We start from the raw sequence: 21661 nt of genomic DNA, 5'->3' as shown, positions 1-21661 counted from the left end.
AACTGGACTCGCATTTACTTTTGATTCAAGAAATGCACCCACATGCCTGCAGTGGCTCAAGCCAGAAACTGGGAGGCACTAAAACACAGCTCTCTGGCATGTAGCCAGCATGGGTTGCATGTTCACTTCCTCTTCCTGCTGCCCCTGAGATCTCTGGGATTTGCAGTCCAGACTCATAGAAGCAGAACTGAGCAGGGTTGCTCATCATTTCTTCTTCCTGCTTCCAGATGCCTCTGGGATTTGTAGTCCACAGTTGCAGACAGCAGTAAGTTTCAGTAAGTTTAGCAGCAAGACAGGTCTATACTCGGGGGAAGGGGGGTTTAACCCCCCTCCATGGCTCCAGACCCCAACTGGGGTTTACCTGGAGGAAGGGGGAGAAAGAGTCCCTGCCTCTCCCCCCCTACCCCCTAACCTTTCTCTGCTGGAGCAGACAGCACAGCCCAGGGCTGAAAAGCATGCTGGGATGCTGGAGAGCTGTGATTTAACTTGAACCTGGAAGAGGTCTGGGGCAGAAGTTTCATAGACCAGTTTGACCCAAGTCAATTAAGTCTGATTGTACATTCAACCAGGTTTATCTTGGACCAGGAAAGCCAGGGCTGCAACTGAACTCCAACTAGCTTTCAGCATCAAGATCAATAAAAAGTCCTTTTTCAGATATGTGGGGAGCCAGAGGAAAAGCAGGGGTAACATTGGACCCCTGCTGAACCAAATGGGACAACTGATGCCCAGGAAAAAACAACCTATTACTTGGGTACTTTGCGTCAGTCTTTCGTCAGTCCCATGGGACGCCCATGCCCACCACGGGACAGGGAGGTCCGAGTGAGGGAGATCCCCTGCCCTCCATCAATGCTGACCTCATGAAGGAACACCTTGAGAGGCTGGATACCTTCAAGTCAGCCGGCCCTGACAATCTACACCCCCAGGTACTCAAGGAGCTGGCGAGCATCATAGCCCAGCCTCTGGCATGGATCTTTGAAAACTCCTGGCACTCTGGTGTAGTGCCAGAAGACTGGAAGAAGGCCAATGTGGTGCCTATCTTCAAGAAAGGGAGGAAAGTGGATCTGGCTAACTATAGGCCCATCAGCTTGGCTTCTGTCCCTGAGAAGGTCTTAGAAAAGTTTATTAAAGAGGCCATCCTTAATGGACTGGCCATTGCCAACATCCTGAGGGACAGCCAGCACAGGTTTGTTGTGGGTAGGTCTTGCTTGACCAATCTCATTTCCTTCTGTGACCAGGTGACCTATCACCTGGACAAGGGAGAAGAGATTGATGTCATATATCTTGACTTCAAAAAAGCCTTCTATCTGGTATCCCATGATCACCTCTTGGTGAAACTGGCCAATTGTGGCCTTGGGTCCACCACCATCTGCTGGCTGGAAAATTGGCTCCATGGTCAGACACAGAGGGTGGTAATTGACAGAAGTCAATCATCATGGTGCCCTGTGACCAGTGGGGTCCCCCGAGGCTCTGTCCTTGGACCCATGTTGTTCAACATCTTCATTAATGATGTAGACATTGGAGTCAGAAGCGGACTGGCCAAGTTTGCCGATGACACCAAACTTTGGGGCAAAGCATCCATACCTGAAGACAGGAGGGCAATCCAGGCAGACCTGGACAGGCTCAGCAAATGGGCAGGTGAGAACCTGATGGTGTTTAACACTGAAAAATGCAAGGTTCTCCACCTTGGGAGGAAAACTATGCAGCATCCTTATAGGCTCGGCAGTGCTATGCTGGCTAGTACTACAGAAGAAAGAGACTTGGGGGTTATGACTGACCACAAGATGAACATGAGCCTTCAATCCAATGCTGCGGTTAGTAAAGTGACCAAAACACTGGCTTGCATCCATAGATGCTTCTCAAGCAAATCCCGGGACATCAGTCTCCCCTTGTACTCGGCCTTGGTGAGGCCGCAGCTGGAGTACTGCGTCCAGTTTTGGGCTCCACAATTCAAAAAGGACATGGAGAAGCTTGAGAGAGTTCAGAGAAGAGCCACACGCATGATCAGAGGTCAGGAAAGCAGACCTTACGATGACAGGCTGAGAGCCATGGGACTCTTAGCCTGGAAAAGCGTAGGCTCAGGGGTGATCTGATGACTGTCTATAAAAGTATCTGGGGGAACGTTTGTTCACCAGAGTGCCCCAAGGGATGACAAGGTCTAATGGTTATAAACTCCTGCAAGACCGTTTCAGGCTGGACATAAGGAAGAACTTCTTTACTGTCCAAGCCCCCAAAGTCTGGAACCGTCTGCCATTGGATGTGGTTCAAGCACCTACATTGAACACCTTCAAGAGCAAATTGGATGCTTATCTTGCTGGGATCCTATGACCCCAGCTGACTTCCTGCCCTTCGAGCGGGGAGCTGGACTCAGTGATCTTCTGAGGTCCCTTCCAGCCTTGATGTCTATGAAATCTATGAAATGTTAAACCAGTTTCAGCCATTTTGAAACTGATTATGTGTACCGAGCTTCTGTTCTGTTACAGGTTTAAAACAGTTTGTGATTACTTAAACTGGTTTATGTGTAACTGCTGTCCATAGACTTGGGGTCTTTGTCTGCTTTTATTTTATAGAATATCCTCTGTCACAATCTTAAAAAGCTGGATCAATAATCCCAATGAAAACCCTCTGAGAAGAGACAGGTTGCTTTTTTTTTTTTTTTTTTAAACTGTGGCATTTTGTGAGGGTTTTTACATGGAATTCATGTTGACCCAGCACTCCCATTCTAAGCACTCCCTTTTGCAGCATGCTGCTCATCTGAAAAGAGGCTTATTTCCATTTCCTCTTTTGGAAAAGGATCAGTATAGTTGAGAAGAGATCTTGAAGTAAAGACGCTAGCTCAGGAGTGATATTTAAGTAATAGGGCATGACAGGCAGTATATTTCAGTAGGATTACTGCATGTTCTGGGTGCATCCTGAGTTAAGAGGCCAAAGGCCAAGAGCTTTCAGCCACTCCAATTTCTGTAATCCCTCACTGACACAGTGCTTAGAGTGTCATACTGGTTCTGTGAATTGCTATAAGCAAATAAAAATTCATAAGAAAAATTGTTTGTATGACTGATTATATAGGCAGACCTGTAAAACTGATCTTTGGACTCAAGAGTTCCATGCCACTTATATTTATAAATGCTAAATATTTTCCTTTTGCACATTATTAATCTTTTGCAAAAACATAAATATTAGGCTGACCCACTTCACAGAGCAATGTGTTAGATTCTGTTGACCAGAAACCTGCAAATAAGAACACAATTTTTTGCTTACTAAGCCAGCTCAACTCCAGCGCTGCTTTGCAGTAATGCACTTACAACTTTTCTATAAGGAGAGGTAGGTCAGAACAGCTGCTCTGCAATAGGCATTTCCCACCACCTCTCTGTGTGGATACTCTTATGCACTGGGTACTTTGTTACAGTTTAGCTTGGTCCACTTGGGAAATGAATTAAACTTCAGAAACCACACTTAGTGCAGAATAGGTCTCTAATGCAATGCCAGAAATCACCTTGTTTAGTAAACTACAGACTTTGTTTTTGTTCACAGTGCAGAATAAATGTGTATACATTACATTTACACCGAATCTTATTTTGCAGTAGGATCCATGTGCAGACAAGTAAGACTTTAGGGATAAGAGATGAGGTTTAGATGACAGCAAAGCGAACGAATCTTTAAGGATCCAGCACCAACAGCTGAGGAATACCCCCTCTCCCACCAAGATGGGGTATTTGACTTAAAAGCCCATGTTAGAAATTAAGAGCTTGCTAATACTAACATTGTTAGTTTTGTTACTGAAAAGTATTCTGAGTGGTGATACAGTAGAACAAGTGAAGCAATGTCTCCTAAACCAGAAATCAGCACACACTTTACAATAATTTTCTAAATCCCTATCCACATCTCTCCTGGTGCTCTCCTGGTCATCTTTCCTTTCCCAATAAGAGGAAATGTATTGTAGTGGTTAAAGTTCAACTTCCGGTAGACCTTGGCTCTGTTCCTAACTTTAATGCAATCACTTTAAGTGACTTGCTCAAGGTCACAGTCTGTGCCTGTTCCTCCTGTGCCTATAAAATAGGGATTGTATTTCTCTATCTCAAAGGGGTGCTTTGAGGCTTAATTAGTTAACATTTTTAGTGACTGAGATCTCTAGATAGGAGGTGCTATAGAAATAGGAAGTGTTACTAACATGCGGTATTTTCTCCCAAGCTGTGGCATATTTCACAGAACAAAAACATTACTCTGATAGTTAACCAGGCTTTCATTCAGTTCTCTTGAAGCTAATTTTGCATTTCTGCATTTCAGACTGGAGTATCCTCCTTGGGGAGTGTTCACTGCAGACAATCAGCAAACAGCTAAAGGAGGTGTGCCGCATGTGTGGGATTTCATCAGCAGATTCTCCTTCTATCCTTAGTGCCTGCCTGGTTGCCATGGAGCCCCAGGGGTCATTTGTTGTGATGCCAGGTAAATTTCAGCCAACTACAAAAACACTAGCAGATAGAAATGCTACTAAGACCTCTTCTTTTGGCCTGAAGTCCACATTGGAAGCGTGCCAAGCTGGAAGACCTTTCACTGCTTAAATGGGAAGAGCATGATAAAGTACAGCTTGGACCAGCCCAGTGGACTATAGTAGCAGATGGAGTCCAGTGGTTACATTGGAGCAGTTTGCTGCTAGGAAGGAAACTGCTTTGTGTCACTACCAAAAGGATGGTGGTCCTGGTTTGCTCAATGGGAAAATGACGCTTTGAAGAAAAGCTGGGTCAAATTCTCAGTTAAAATGTTACAGCTGTATAGACTGTGATGCAAGGAGGACTGCAAAAACTCCTGCTTTAGGAATACATTTTTAATGAAGGAATTGGAGGAGGGGAGGTTAGGTTGGGTTGTTGAGTGTATTTCATTGAAATCTAGAACGAAAGCCATCACAGCCTTCATATTCCTAAAGTGTTGAAAAAATTATTACGTTCAGCCATCCACTAGAAAACCATAGTGAAGTTCCATTTGTGAAGCTTCCCTGTAGATAGTTGAGAGCAGTTGCTAAGTCTGGAATAGTTTTTTGTTTTGAAGTTTTCCTGTTTTAATTAGTTTTAACAGTATTTTCCCTCTTCCTTGCCTCATTTCAAGTATAGTTTTAGTTGGTTTTTTTGTCATCATTCTTTGTGTATGCATGTCTTCTCTGTCTGATATGAACTCCTGCATTTGACATTTTGTATATTTTTTTGAATTTTGTTTTTTAATTTACAAATCATTATTAAGAGCAGATTAGGTCAGATTTTCTTGCTAAAATAAGATCCAGTACATAAGAACTACAATGACTCTAAAACCATTCACCCTCATATAATGCTTCTCAAAACGTGGGAGGCAAATTACTCTTTTTAATGCCATCCAGCATGGGGTGCTATATGATACAAATAATACCCAGGTTTAAACAAAAGGTGGTGGTGCATTTTAATAATAAATGTCTTGCTTTAGAAATCTAATTTTGAGGGGCAGATTTTTAAATCTCTCTTTCCTCTGTCCTCTTTGTCCATTTCCCCTTGAGAAGCAGTAGAAAGGGACAGAACTCTTGACAGAAATAAATGGGGAATGAGCTATAGTGTAAGAATTCAGGTGACACGTAGCTCTATACACCTTAATTTAATGCTTTTACTAGTAAATATCCTTTTAAAACTAAAAATAAAAAAAAATCTTAACCATCATGTTATAATGCCAAACTAAGTCAGATGCACAGCAACTTAACTAAGTGCACATATAGAGAGAGAGCATATATAAGATAATACTCATACCTGAAAGACTATAAATGGTTTCCCCTGTATTTTTGTCCTGAAAGATGCTGTCACTATGGGATCAGTGTTTGGGCGCAGTACTGCACTGAATCTGCAGTCATCTCAGCTGAATACCCCTCAGGATGCTTCTTGTACACACATCCTGGTGTTTCCAACCTCTGCCACTATCCAGGTAGCTCCAGCACATTATCCCAATGAAGATGGATTCAGCCCCAACAATGGTAAGTTCACTCATGAGCCATGTATGGTAGGCCCATGGCTTACTAAAAATACAGGTCTAGAGCACAACTGTGTCTGACAGCACCAAAACTATGGAGAGACTAATTCTACACAGGTCACAGAACACTTTAATTTGAATAGGAATAACTCTGATGGGAGTGGTGGAAAACAGTATCTTTCTGAGCAGCCTCTTTAGTAACCTAGCCAATAACCATGTTTTCTTCTGACAAGCAGAAGGCAAGATAGATTTGTACCTTACAGACTACCTCTCCCTTCTTCTGACAAGTCAGCAAGCAAATTTAACTTTTTTAAGTGGCCCAACGTATAAATGGCTCTGAAGGCAAAACTGCAGATAGTTTGTATTTTGGGAGTTTTTTGTACCTGTAACATGGAATTTTCTTTCCTGTTGTGACTTTGTATCTACTGTATCCTAATTGCATATTTCCCTTTAGTTGATTGGGACAATATTTTAATTAAAAAGATCCAGGTAATTAAAACAATAGTGCCATATATACAATGCATAAAGAGGATCTTGTTTGTTTTTTTTTAAATATAATTTTGGCAAACAAGACCAGCCCCATAGGAAACAAGAAGAGGTGGCATAGCCTGTTATGTATTGAATCAGCAGGATTAGTTATTTTAATACTTTATCAAATAATTTTTCTTCTAACTAATATTGAAAAGGGTCTTAAAATGCCTTTAAAACAATTTAAATGAATAGTTGCAAAAAAAACCTTACGATAAAAATATTGAAGGGGAAATTACAGTATGGAAAAGAAATACTTGCTCTATTTTTAATGAAGTAGCTGCCTTTGATCTACTTCTCCTGGAATTTCAGTGGGCCTCACGAAGGGGAAGCTATTCCTCAATACAGATGCAGCTGTCTTTTCAAGGCCCCCAAATCCTGACCAAATGCAGTGCTTACAAATATTTAACCTGCATTAACCTGGCCTTCAATGCTTCAGATGCTAATTAGAATCAGGTATAAGACCTGGCGTTTTCCAAAATGGTGCTAAATTTAATTTTCTTAACTCTGTTCTGTGTTTAATAATTAAACTGCCTCCTAAGCTATTAGGCATCTCATTTGTGGTTTGGATGCTAAGCAGAGCATGACGTTAGTTCTATTTTGTTTACTGAGGTTGTAGGAGGGAAGTTAATAAACTAGATTAATTTATTGTTTTTGCCATCTAATGCTCTCTGCAGAAGATGAAGGAAAATAACCAGCCCATGTGGGTTTGAACACACACAAACACGGCAAGCCAGCTTCAAATTAGTCCAAGTAGTCCAAGACAAAAAGTCCTCTTGTTTTTTCATTTAATCAGAATGAAAGGGATTTGTTAATTACAGTCTTTATTTTCAAACACCACATGTGTAGCAATGAAGTATTAACAAACTCTCTCTTTGCTTTCAACTGTATATTTTAAAGAATATGCAGAGCTACCTAGAAATATATTTTTTGTACAGTGCCATTACTCTGGCCTATAAAAACAGGATAATTGGCTCTTGTTCTAATTAATGCATTTGGGCTTCCTCTATCCTCTGTGCACACCCACAGCAGAGGATTTTTGTAGTAGTTCTGACCTTCTTGTAAAGATCATCAGTCTGTTTGTTAGTGCCTCTGTTACCTGAAAAAGCTGGGTAAGAAAAATACCTTGAAAATACATGGTGACGTTTAATGTAATGTTTTCTTCTTTGTTTTTTACTCTTGTAACTTTCCATCATCTGAATCAGTCACGGTATCATAATTTGTCTTTCTATCAACTGAACAATGAGGATGTGCTTTCATAATTTATTTGCTGACTCTTTTTCCACCTTTCCAGCATATTACCATAAACAAGCTGAATTTAAAAAACAAGTCAACACTGTTTTGAGGCCTGTAAGCAAAATTGTTTCAGTCTCTCTAAAACCTTAATGTAACATCAGTCCCTCCCTTTTAATGGCAAAGAGAAGTGTACAGGCTCAGTTGAGTTTAGCAAACAACTATCAAGAGTATTTTAAAAGAGACAGATTGCCATTTGTCAGAGAACTCCAGGTAAATCAAATTTATAGCCTAAAAGATTCTAGAGAGCAGACAGGTAGCCTGCCAGAACTGCATCTGTTGTGGGCTCCAAAAAGTACTTCTAACATGGTTCAGTCATCAGAGAGATGCTTCCCATATTTATGGAGGACTTGTTTTAGCAAGCTGCAGATTGACATGGACACACCCCTAGAATTCAAAGTAACAGTACAAATTTTTGCAAAAGAGTTAAGGTTTCTCCTCCCACCAGGAAGTCAAAAGGGCTAAGATTATTTTATGATCTTCACCAGCAATTAAGTAATGTATAATTACATAAACATAGATATAAATGGATGAAAACACTTCCTTTTAAAATCAACTGTTGGCTAAAAAGAACAGGTACTGAAAATCAACACGTATTCTGGTGTCTTTGTTTGAAATTAAGTGAAACAACAGACTGGGTTGTTAGCTTAGAAGACTAAACTGCTATCTTTTGCCATAGAAAAAATAGGAAGATGAAGATTTGTAATTCTAGTTTTCCAGTCTAGCCAGCATGGCATATTCATGTTCTGGAGAACAAATATTCTCAGTGTCCAATTTATCTTTTGAATTGAGACTCAAAGGAAAGACAACTTGTGATGGGAATTGTGTAATGTGGGTGACAGTTACAGCCTCATGGGAGTTCAGAGAAGGGCTAGTTAGCTGTGTTAGTCTGACAGGGCAGTATTGCACCTTAGAGACTGATTCAAAGAGGCATAGCTTTCATAGGTGTTAGCCTACTTTGTCAGATGGTATGGCAGCTCAGTGGCTTAAGTGGACTTGACATTAGGCCCAACCTATTCAGACTTTTGACTTGCATGAGAAAATGTCTATATACCAACTAAAACCCTGGAGAGGTGATTTTTTTTTTTATTAGGGTGTTTTCTCAAAACCAATGATTTTTTCCCAACTACTTCCAAAATCTCCTAAGAATGAATTCACCTTAAGAGTATGCTTCACGGACCAGCTCCTTTCCTCTTTTCAACTGGATGATTTCCAGCTTCCATTTGGTGTCTTGTCACATTTCTGTAGCAGCCACAGCAAATGCATAAATGGCAAAATAGTATCAGGGCATTGTTTAGGTATTGACTCTCTTTACTGCACTAGAGCCTTTTTTGTTGAAGTGATTAAAAAAAACCTTCCATGGGTAATTCCTCATTCTGCTCCACCTGGGGAGCAAATCCAGTTACAGAGGAATGGGCCTTTCTCCAAGCAGGTGGTGAGGGGTGTGGAAATCTGCCGTAAACTATCCTTTCTCTTTTAATAATCCAGGATTTCCTTGTGCCCTTATATCATTTGGTATGATCTAGAGTACAATAGTGATATGAACGCATTATTTAATTTTTAAGAGCTAAACCAGTAAAACTTCTCAGGTTTTCATGTTTGCTCTTTTGGTCCAAGAGGTAAATTAAAGCAAATCATTAAAAACAGCCCTAGCAAAATGACATATAGTGATAAAATGATTATACAATTAATTTGCACGCTTGTATTTTAGAAGTTTATAGATTCTGCTACCCTAGCACTGATTTGTATTTAACTTTTGGGGCAGTACCCTTAGGCTAGGGACAGACATTACACATAAACCTGTTTAAATGATCAGAAACTGGTTTAAACCTGTAACAAAACAGATGTTCAGTGCACATAAACTAGTTTGAAAATGGCTGAAACCAGTTTGAGATAAACCTAGTTGAAGGTAGTTTGATTTGGGTCATACCGGTTTATGCAGTGTTTTTCCCAGACCCTTTGCTGGTTTAAAGTAAACCAGACACCACCAGCTTTCCAGCATGCTCTCTGGCCTGGGCTGGGCGGGGCTCTTTGCTCCACAGCAGAGCTGGCCCCTCCCCTCTGTTCCCTGGCTGGAACTCCAGCAGAAACTTGCAGGCACAGCAGGATCTGCTGGCTTCCCCATGCCCCGCTCTCTGCCTCTCACCACTCACTGCTTAAGCGGAGATCCCTTCCTCCTCTCTCCCATAGCACAGACTGTAGCCAGCATGTGGTGTGCTAGCTAATGCTATGTAAGGCAGATAGGACAGTGTTCACTTAGGGCTTTTTGGAGGTAATCAACAGCTCAGGTAGTGTAATATCCCTGCATTCCTTCCTTTAGAAAAGGCAGACAAGTTTCTTTGGGTAAATCTGGTATCTTTTATTAGACTAAATATTTGGAAAAAAATTTTCTTAGCAAGCTTTTGGGTTTCAGAAACCTTCATCAGGCTGAAGAAGCATCTGTAGTTAGTGTGTGCTCTTCCTGGATGGAATGAATAGTAAAGAAGCCAGAGGCTAGTGTGCATTTTCCTTTGGAAAAAGCTGTTTAAGAAGAGCTTGTAAAGAACAAGGCTTTGTTTTCTTATGGGGTGTTAAATGCTGATGGGGGGATCCCTCCCTAATCACAGTGTCCTGCCAGGGCCTAGCCACACCATTCCCCCCCACCCCACCCCTCAGTTCAGCCCTGTGGAAAGGAAGGGAGGGCTGCTCTAGCACCCCGTGTCTTCTAGCCTGAGCCACTGCGGGCATGTCCCTGCATTTTTCGGATGTCTGTCTGGTTACAAAACTGCTTGTTCCTAGCCAGATAAAACTAACCTGCAAATATTAAATCAATTCAAGCTTAGGCTTTTTGACTGTCTGTCCCTAGCCTTAAAGTCGGTTGGATAGGTCACAGGACAAGGTATTGTGAGTAGTTTCCGGAAGCCCTGGCCTTTTACCGCTCAAGCATACTTAGAAGTGCAATGCCTGCTGCAGGTAACTTTAGATGTATATTTTAATTACATTTTACCTATTTCAAATATATTGTTGATTGTTAAATTGCTGAGAGCACCCAGCGGCCAACTGCTGGGAGATGTAATTCATTTTAATCTAAACTACATCCATTTGGATTGCTACCAAGCTGATTTCACAAAAAGTAGTCTTTTTGGTCCATATATGACCCGCACTAAAATGCAGAATTTTAGCAGACATCATCCACTGTGTCAACCTTATTTTTATTTTTAATTCTCCAGTACTGAAGTGAAAAGGGCTGACTAAGCGGGGTAAAATAATGAAATGTGTACTGCTTACCTTTGGCAGCTTTTTCAGTGTATAGCACAAGGATGTCTTAAGAGCATCCTGGAAAAGGACTTTGTGTATAACGTATGTTAGACTCAGTAAACAGCACTCAAGTCTTTTTTTTAACTGCACAGCAGATTAAAGGTGGTGCTTTCTTTTTTTTCTTTCAGATGACATGTTTGACCTCCCATTCCCAGAGGACATGGACAATGACATTGGAATTTTAATCACAGGGAATCTTCACTCTCCTCCAAATTCTTCCCCAGTCCCTTCTCCTGGTTCCCCTGGGATTGGAGTGGGATCTCACTTCCAGCATAGTAGGGTAAGGATCTCTATCTTTCAGGATGCACACACATAAACACAGTCATACTCTAACATAGCTTTTTCTGCAGTTCTTGAAAATTGAGCAAACCAACAGCAGACAGTATCAATAGAGGAAAAAACATTCTTATTAACAAAAAATGAAGGTGTTAGCTAGATACCATCCTCTAGCCTTGTATTTTTCTATGTTGCCAACTCCAGAGTGAGTCACAGTGGGATTGGATTTGCAAAAGCTTTTGTTTGCTAAGGAAAATCCACAGTCTGCAATCTACAGGCATCTGCATGTCTGATTTATGAGGAGAGGTTGAGGGAACTGGGCTTAGTTAGTCTAAAAAAGAGAAGATTTCGGGGGACTTAATGCCAGCCTTCAGCTACCTGAAGGGTGGTTACAAAGAGGATGGAGCTAGACTGTTCTCAGTGGTGGCAGATGACAGAGCAAGGACCAATGGTCTCAAGTTGCAGCAAGGAAATGACAGCACAGGGCTAGGGTTTCCATGGAGACCAACCCAAGTGGTGCTGGCAGGGCACGCAGCTGTGTAGGTAGCTGCTTTGGGGCTGGGGCCAGGGCTGGGATCCTGTGGTGGTGACAGTATGGGCTGGGGTAGAGTTGTGATCCATTGCCTGCACACCCGGGGCAGGGGCATGCAGGCAGCGGATCACAGCTCTGCCCCAGCTCCAGACTACGCTGTTATCACTGGCCCTGGCCCCAGCCCCGGAGCAGCTCCCCACCCAGCCATGCGCTCTGCCAGCACTGTTTGGGTCGGTCTCCATGGAAACCCTACCCACATGCTGTTATGGCCCCACCACCCTCGGGTCTCCGTAGAAACTGGCTGCTGCTGGGAAATGAAGTCTGGCCACCTCCTGGATCCACCATTTTGCCCACCCTGGTTCTAGTGTAAAGCCAGCTGATGTGGCACAGTGCATTTTTGTTTTGCTAAATTATATTGGGGTGTACCTGTTTCTGGTATCAGCCAGTTGGATTTGAGAAAGCAGTTATAGACCTGAGCTGGTTGTGAAGTTTTTTCAAAGATAAACCGCTGAATAGAATATTTCTCCCAGCAATAACTTTTGTCAGAACATAAACTCTGCAGGTGCTGGAATTTTATGCTAATTTTGTTTCTTCAATAAAATATTAGTCTTGGGCTCATGCTGCTTACAAGATATTTTTTGCTTCAAGTGGCTTTTGAGAAGCTGGTTCCAGCATCAATGCTTATTTAAAATGCAAATTATATTTTGATAATTTAAGAAAGAATTGTTGACTGTTGAATTAAATTTAGCCTAATCTTGAAGCGAGTTTGGCAGGGCTCTTCCTCAGGCTGTCTCTGTTGTGTAAAGAGACTTCCTGGTGTTTTTGTTTATGCCTATCAGAATCCTTTCCATGCCAAACATGCAGAAACTGCAGGTATTGCATTTGTAATTTGGCAGCAGGAAGGCTTTTATTCAGAAAGTGTTGGTTGAAGATGAAACATGCAGAAAAAAAATTAAGAATTTTTTAGTCAGAGACTAAACTTATAAATAAACTAAGTTAATGGGGATTAATCTGCCCACTAGAACATTTAGGTTGCTTTGTAACAATCAGTGTATATGCTTAGAATCAGGCAATCTATTCACTTCCTAACCATTGGTGGGCTGGGGTTTTTCACTTTAAAAGAAGTGAAATTGTAAATCTGGAATGATATAAAGTCCAGAACAGTGTTTGACTGCTACTAATTCATTCAGTGTGACACAGTAGCATAGTGCTCAAAACGTGACTGTTTTCCTCTTTAGAGTCGTTCAGTCCACCCAAAGTCAGTGATTTTCATGTTGGAAAATGTGCCAAATTGGCAGTCTGGACATTTAAAGCCCTTTGTTTATCCAAAGAACAGGTACAGCTACATCTTAGGCTTGTCGTATTTCCCAGCTGCCAGTGTGCCTCAACTGACTCCTAATGAATCATCTGCATGAGAAGACAAGATAATTTAATTTCCTTGCCATTGTTGCCAGAGTGCCAATTGTAGTGCGTATTTAGTAGGTGTGTGCAAAGCGGCTAGCATTCACTTCGGACTCGGCCAGTTCGGGGGACAGTGATTTGATTCGGTAATTCGAATCACTGTCCTGAATCGATTTGGCCAAATCTGATTTGGAGATTCAGCTGCTGCTGAATCTCCAAATCTCTGAATCACCCAGGCCCATTCCCTGCCCACTTTTTTTTTTCTTAAAGGGCCGAAGCTGGCCCGGGTGAGGCAGCTGTGGGGGGGCTGGGGGAGCGAGGGGAGGGTCAGGAGGGTTCTTGCAGAGCCCCCCATGCAGCATGGGGCAGTGGGGGACAGCGAGGATCACCCCCCTCCTGGCAGCACCCAGTGAGCTGGGATGGGGGGGCTGGGGGAGCAGGCAGGGGTTGGGGGGGCTGGGGGAGCAGGCAGGAGCTGGGGCTGGCAGGAGTCCCCCCCATGGTCCTCTCCCCCCTCCCCCAGGCCTCCCATCCCCTACTTACCAGCTCTGAGCCTGGCTCCAGCTCCCTGCTGGAGCCACTGGGAACTGCCCAAATCATCAAAGCTCTCTGAATGAATTTGGACCTTTTAATTGGTCCCTTGATTTGATTTGGATTTGGAGATTTGGCCACCAAATCAGGCCGAATCTCCTTTGAATCGAATTGCCACCTGAAGCTTCGCACAGCCGTAGTATTTAGTTATCTTGATGCATGTTCACTACAGACTTATCCCCCATTTCACTTCTCAAATGACTGTTAGTTACAAACTTCAATCACTGGGTTGTTTTACACTGACAAACAGAAGAGGAAAAGTTCCAAATTCTTTTACCCATTCCTAGAGCCATCCATTCCTGCCACTGAGCACCAAACAGTAGATTTCTTTCTCACGTTTATTGAATTTAGAGACTATTTTACAGTGGGTTTGTCAGAGGTTTTATACTATTCACCCTCAATGGAAACTCTTGTCAAACTGACGTAGAAACAGCGCCATAATGTTAACGACCAGCAAGCTTGGAAAGCTGGACAGATCTTTTCTGGGTGAACCTGTCATAGTAATTCCATTTAACCATTAACGAGGGCCTGGTAATTGAGGTGTAATTTTTGGTTTTAAAAAAGCAACAGCGTGTGATCATTACCTTCTGGGTCAGGGAAGGTCAAGCCTTCACCCATGTAACCCATAATTGATTGCTGCATTTTACCAGTATGCGTCCAGCTGCTCGGCAGCTAGTTTCAAGGTCTGCTGTTGGATTTTCCAAGTGCCTGCAGCCAGGTAGGCTGCAGCCTTCTCCAAGCATAACCACTTTTTTATGGGCTGTTTAACTTTCTTTGATGCCTGAATGAGATATTACTACTGGATAAAAGGCTGCTTCAAAAGCTAGTGTTGAACGTTTCATTATTAAACAAGTTTGGGTTGAGTGGGATCTGATGGGTGTTTTTCCTCCTCCAGACTCAAAACGTGTATTGCTTTAGTAGGCTGTTCTGTGATAGGGTTCAGTTTAGAAATATTTCTCAACTCGCTAGGTAACCTTCCTTGAATTTGTGGAAGGAATAAGAAGTGATTGAGGAAGAATACTTACTAAAGGCAAAGGTCTCTACAAGTACCTCATTACATGCAATTATCATATTTAGCAAGATAAGGCAATCTTTCAGCTTTAGAAAGTTTCTTGTCCATTCAGTAATGTGATGATGTATGGAGCTTATCAAGAGGGTAATGGAAGCTAAAATATTTCAATTTTGTACTCTTTTTTTAACAAACTTCACAACTGAGTAGTCAGACTGCTGTCTCTATCCTGCATTCCCTTCCTCCCGTAAGTCACAGATGGGAAGATGCCAACCTTTCTTTTATATCTGAACTATTCATTCTAGTGAAAAGAAGCGTCATGTACAAACACCAAGTTAATAGTCTTTACTAGCATGTTGGTATTGGAGTAGACCGTTTTGGCCACAATTTGCTGACAGGGGCCAGGGCAGTAGGACCCAGAGGAAGCTGGCAGCAGGACCCAGCAGCAGCAAGGCCTGCCCAGCCCTACTCCCCACAACCAGAAGCCCCTGCCTAGCAGAGGCTTGGGAACATAACCCTGAAGAACCCAACTACCAGAGATGAGGGTATATGCATGAAATAGTTTGGTCTGACAAAGCTCTATTAATAGCTAGTGGAAAGGTGCTGCAAAGCCTAAGATTATCATGATAGTTCATTGGTGACTAGTCAAGATTGGATTAAAAACTGAGGGATGAGTAAACTGGGAATATCTGTGGATGTTGGTAGAAAAGGAACAGTGACAGAGTGAAAAAAGGAATGAACAGATTGATTTTCTTGGTAATAATGCACTTTTGGGTTTGTTTTTCCCCCCCTCCTTCAGAGCCAGGGAGAACGTCTTCTTTCTAGAGAAGCCCCTGAAGAGCTGAAGCAGCAGCCTCTTGCTCTAGGATATTTTGTATCAACTGCCAAAGCTGAGAATCTTCCACAGTGGTTCTGGTCATCCTGTCCACAGGCACAAAACCAGTGCCCCCTTTTCTTGAAGGTTTGTCTTAACATCCTATCCTTGGAGGGAGGAAATGGGAGGGAAAACAGATACCCAGTTTTACTCAAGAGCCTTAACTTTGTTCAGCATCTCAAACGATTATGTCTGAAACTCAATAGTTGTTTTATCATTTCAGTTCTATTACATGGTTGGCTGTATTTCCATTAATACTTCCTCTTCCGCTTGGGCTTCTGCCTCCTCCTGTAACTTCATCATCTCTCCTCCTTACAGAAACCCAAATCTGAGCTCCCCCTCTGCAGGGTTCATGTTCATAATGCTGGACTGCACCACACAAGTGCACAGTGGAATAGGACTACTTCAAAACACTGAAACACTCCCATTCTTTGCAAAACTAAGGAAAGCAAACTGGTTGTCAGTTTCCAAGTTTGGGCAACTTAAGGGAAAGGGAACAGTTCTCATGCTGCGGTTAACACAAAAAAATAAAAATTCAGGTTAAATAGCTCCAGAAATGTAGGCTAATTGGTATGACAGTGGACACAGTGTGAAAACTTGAATGGGCAAGACATGGACTCAGTTCCTTTAGTGTATATTTCTATAAATCCCAGTCTTGTGATGTAAATAATCATCATAATCTAAAACTTACCCATTACAAAAGATCCAAGTACTGACACATTTTATAAGTGCTTGCTTAGTATGTGATTCAACTATACTCCTGAGCAAAGCTATGCATATTAAAGTTCAGGGAATCAGGGTGAATAATGTACCCCAAATAGAACTTCCAAGTAATTAAGCAAGCAACACATGGAATAATCATGGTTTCTGCTGTTTGCGTATTACAATTGAACTCTTTTACAAGTACCATGAGGTTTTTTACCTATCAAAGGTATCACATTCATTCCTGTAATTCTGCTGTTGAAGTGACCATTATTTCCCATTTTTTCCTCATCAGGGAAAAAAACAAGTGTAAGGCTGTTGATTGACTATCAAGGATGAGCACTGATGTCCAAAAGAATACTAAACACATGAGTTTTGCATTTAAGTTTAATCATTTCAAGGACTGTCTTTTGTGTGTCAGCTGAAATTTGGCAGATCCAACAATTCAGCATCCTGATACCGTAAGAGGGGTATCTGCTTAGCATTCACTAAAAGAGGCTACTTATTGAATAACAAACATTGTTTCCTGTAGCTATTCTGATTTTCCACCAAGAATGTTGTTTGGTTTGAGTTGTTAAATTTGAGCTCAAATTCTGAAGTGGCATGAAAAGTGAAATGGTCTATTGGTGGAGTTAGAGATCAGGTTGCATGACAATTAAACTTAAAAAGTTTAACATAAATAATACAGGTATTGGAATTCAATCCTAGCTACTTCAAAAAAATGGGGGCTAGACAGAACCTGTCTGAAACCTATATTGGGCTTTTATTAAGACTGTGAGAAAATTGATTTTTTGGTTTGGAAGCCAAACTGAAATATTAAAATAGTTTCTGGTTGACCAGAAACATTGTTTTATGAAGTAAATGACTCATCTTTGGCCATTCTTAACAAAAAGGTCTAGTTTCACAAAGGCAGCCTTTTGAAGGTCGGTATGGTGCTTGCCATATAATTACAGTTAATTATATGATTAAGATATTCACCTGGGCTATGGGAGACCCAGGTTCAAATCTTCTCTCTCTGATTCAAAGCAGGAATTTGAGGTGAAACTTCTCATCTCTCAGGTAAAAACCCTAACCCCCAGGCTGTAAATTATTCTAGGGTAGGCATCTCAGTCTCCTCCATGTCAGCTGTTTATGCTTTGTAGCCCCCTTATAAATCTTGTGTAAAGAAACAAAATGTTTTTTGTAGACTTCAATTGGTTGCTTATCCAGCCCTAGTTTAGACCTCCCGTTATGAGATTCAGCAGTGCACTGGATGTTAGTCCTGGTACTAACTGGTCCCAAAATCTGCCTTTCAGTGCTTGAAGTAACTTTTTTTGGTACCTGCAGCCATAGGGAACATGGTCCAACATGCTTTTCAGAGACATCTGACTTGCAAAAAACAAAACAAAACAAAAGACCCTTGGAATCGTATCAGACATGCATGCAAGAATCAAATTGAAGATTGGGATTCAATAGAGAAGTCTGTCCAGCTCCTAGACTCTAAAGCCAGCTAACCAGCGTTGCAATTGTCCCACCATGTAGCTATCTGCTTATTCGGAAATGTTCTTGTGAGTCAGTGTTCATTGTGAAATCTGCAGAAACTTCTGTTACAGAAATCGTTACATTTGTCTTTCTCATTCCATAGGCCTCGCTGCATCACCATATCTCTGTAGCTCAGACAGATGAACTTCTCCCAGCTAGGAACTCTCAGCGGGTTCCCCACCCGCTCGACTCAAAAACAACATCAGATGTTTTGAGGTAACACCTTTCTGGCTTTGAATTTTTTGCTTTCCTAAGGTGATGAGAACAAAGTACTTGCTGAAACACTGAGGAGGCATTTCAATTAATCACATAGATTCACCCCATATTTTTCAATACTCAATGGCTGTATGTATCCAGACCCCTGTGGACACCAAAGGAGAAGCCATACTCTTCCACCCTCCCTCTAATTTCTTTTCTGAATTCAAAATGTTTTGGGTTGGCCAAAACCGTTTAGTAAATTTGGTATTTGCCAAAAAAATCATCAGAGTTCTACAGCCAAATCTCCTTCCTCTTCTCATGCAGTTTGTGTGCAAGTCAGGAATACGTTTTTTAAAAAAAAGTTACCTCAGGTAGGAATATGCTTCTTGTTTTTTCTCTCTCCTTTGCAGGTTTGTCTTGGAGCAGTACAACGCACTGTCCTGGCTCACATGCAACCCTGCCACTCAGGATCGCAGCTCCTGCCTTCCTGTTCACTTTGTGGTGCTCACGCAGTTGTACAATGCCATCATGAATATACTTTAATAGACAAAAAAAAGCACTTGTTCCTCTGGCTTTATTTTCCCCTCAATCTGAGAAACGTGCCACAGTCTGCAAAAGTCACAACTTTGCTTCTCTTCAGACCAGTCCTGTGCTGTACTTCTGTTCCTCCATAAGCACACGTGAATTCTTCAGTGTTTAAAACTAATCTACCCATTGACATCTCTGGCAGCTTCAATCAAGAAACAGTAAATATACAGTAACCTCAAGCCAGTGTTAGTTTGGTGGCCCAGTAATTACTGGTCAATGTGAAATAAAAGAAAAGAAGAACATGAAGACAATGTCTTTTGCATTGGGAACTCTGATTTATAATTTAAGAGCAGTTTCAGCCCTACAAGTAAAAATCTTGTAGCGACCAGGTTGGGTTGTCCAAAGGTAATTTTGCTCTTTGATCATGATAAGCTGGGACTTAACAGAAAAGAAGAAACAGTTATAGTCTCTCATAATTAATGGAGTTTTTTGTCTACCTGGAGTTCCTGTCAGAGTGGATTGGGATGAATGCATGCATTTGTTACCTGTCCATATAGATGTGAATGGTCTGGAGATATTTTAATTTTGTTTATTTATTTTTTGGTTTGGTTATGTTTTAAATGATAAAGGACCAGGTACAGTAGATGATCCTAAAACCCAGCTCAGTTCCAGCATTAGGATTATATATCTACATACCTCTCACTCTTCTGACCTAGAAATCATGAATGGAGCTAATAACAATCACAGTTAGGAAGACATTTGCAAAATAGGGAGCACGGTCATAATTCCAAAATAGTCACCATTTTCTGGTAAGAACACACTGTTTTTTAAGGAATTCTCAACTGTGTTTAGCCTGATTAAAGCGAGAAATGACCGGTGTTTAATGAAGGATAACACTACCAGGTGGAAGAAGAGAGGGATGGGGAGCGAGAACACTCTAAAGCCCAATATAAGGGCAAATTGCAAGTGGTAAATGAATCTATTGTAGAGCTATGATTGAGATATATTTCCAGTGAATTTAATGATGCTAGAAAACTATTACTGAAACCCAAGTCGCCCACAGATCTGGGGAGACTAGTCCATGTACATATCCAAAAATACGGTTTTTTGTTTACACTAAATCAGTTACAAATCTGGTGTATTTTTTCTGACTATAGGAATATTATTTCAAAGAAATAATTTTTAAAATTATTATCATTAAATTAGTACTTGAAGTTATGCCACTGTGGTGGAAAAGTTACTTTGTTTAGTAAAATGATTGCCATTTTTAAAGGTTAATGGCTAATTGAAGTATTTTTATGACTCCTTCATTCCAGGCTTCAAGGGGTTTATATTTAAACTCCCTTTTCTAATGTTTGTTCTTGCACTGTGCAGCAGGCATGGACTTCCTTATGAGGGGTCAGGGCACTTTGATCAGGCTGGGCGTTCTAGTTATCTGTGGAGAAAATCCTACAAATTTTAAAGTTCTTCCAAAAGACTTTCATGTTCTGGTTAAAAAAATGAAATTCTATGATTTTAAAAAATATTTTTCTTGAGATAATGTAACGTTTAAAACAAATTATATTAAAAAAAACACTTGTGTGGATGGGAAGGTGAAGGCAGAGGAGTAATCTGTAAATGGATAATTTCATTCTCTGCTTCAAACTACCCATGTGGGTGTGTCTTTGCAATGTATAGGTAAAAAAAAATCTGATATCAAAAAGCATTTGTATCTAATGTGTACAGTGTAAAATTGACTTTAAAAATATTGCAGTACTATTTTTTCTTAAATCAGAAAAGAAAATTCTCAAGGCCTTTTGAAGAGCATAAAAGATGAAGATTGTAAACTTGTATAAAAAATCTAACTTGGGGAGGAAAAAATGTAAAGTAGACATTTGTAATCTTTTACCACTTTGGGGTTATTTGTTCCCAGGATTCATCTGAACTTTGGATTATTATTTTGTTTTTGTTTTTTTTTAATAGGCTGTTTTTATCTAGGGGTTTTTCTTCCCCAGAAACCCAGTTCTAAGCAAAATTTAAAATAAAAAAGGGCAGCAAGGAGTAGTTTTCATCTGGTATCTTTTATTTAATTTTTTTAAGTTAAGAGAAGCTGGTGACATATTTATACGTTTTTGTGCAAAATAAATGAATGGCAATAGATTTTAAAGAAAAATCTTATGTACTTCAGTGTGAAAAAGTCTGTATAATATTTCCCTTAAATATGCATTATTTTACTTGTGAGTTTTTTACTGAATTAATCTGAAATGTACAAGCCCTGGCTTTCCTACAGAGTGAAAAAGTTATTTTATTTTTTTTTTTATTTCTAATTTTGGAAATCATGCTGAAATCAGAATTATTATTATTACAGTTGTTTGAGCTAAAGGGAGAGGGAGGGAGGGGGCGGGGAATGTCCAGCATGCTTGTATGTATATTTCAGAACCTTTTTTAAATGTAAAAGCTGTACATTTCTGGGGAGTTCTGAATTTCTTTGTTTTGTTTTTTTCTCCGAGCATTTTGCAGTGAGCTTCTTTTATATATAGCCAACAATTTGAAAGAAAACAAAAAAAAAATGTGAAGTTCATTTTAAATCTACAGTATATCGCTGGTACAGTACACTAAAAAGACTTTGATAAAAAGAAACAATAATAATAAAGACCTCCATTTTAAATGTCATTCATATATACCTTGTGGATGAGAGCTATATACTTTTACACACTTTTTTAGATGAATAAATTATTGAATTACTGAAGCTTGTGAGTTGAATTTTATTCTTTTTATTGCAGTCTCTGACTATTGTCATAAAGCAGTGGTTCTCAACCTTTTTAGGCTCGAGGCACCCCTCCATAACTTTTATGAATTGGTTGGCACACCCCATTTACAAAATGCACTTATTTATTACAATGCTTACCTCCTTGCAGTGGGGGCGGGAGACTGGCCAGACAGGTCCTGAGTTAAG

At 40.7% G+C, this 21661-nt stretch overlaps 1 protein-coding gene across 2 annotated transcripts in view; it reads left to right on the top strand.

Moving 5' to 3' along the window:
* The window catches only part of MED13L (mediator complex subunit 13L), a 406232-nt gene extending 384778 nt beyond the window's left edge, over positions 1-21454 (top strand). For both annotated transcript variants that reach the window (XM_090062161.1, XM_090062160.1), the window contains exons 26-31: positions 4282-4440; positions 5804-5980; positions 11223-11374; positions 15703-15864; positions 18104-18216; positions 18609-21454. In XM_090062161.1, coding sequence (XP_089918287.1) covers positions 4282-4440; positions 5804-5980; positions 11223-11374; positions 15703-15864; positions 18104-18216; positions 18609-18741 — 896 coding nt within the window. In that variant the 3' untranslated portion in view covers positions 18742-21454. The remainder of the gene's footprint in view (positions 1-4281; positions 4441-5803; positions 5981-11222; positions 11375-15702; positions 15865-18103; positions 18217-18608) is intronic.
* Positions 21455-21661: the final 207 nt, after the last annotated feature.

The sequence above is a fragment of the Crocodylus siamensis genome, chromosome 9 (genome assembly GCF_052110815.1).
Source record: "Crocodylus siamensis isolate JL-2025a chromosome 9, ASM5211081v1, whole genome shotgun sequence".
NCBI lineage: Eukaryota > Metazoa > Chordata > Crocodylia > Crocodylidae > Crocodylus > Crocodylus siamensis.
This window is presented reverse-complemented; position numbering and strand designations above follow the sequence as displayed.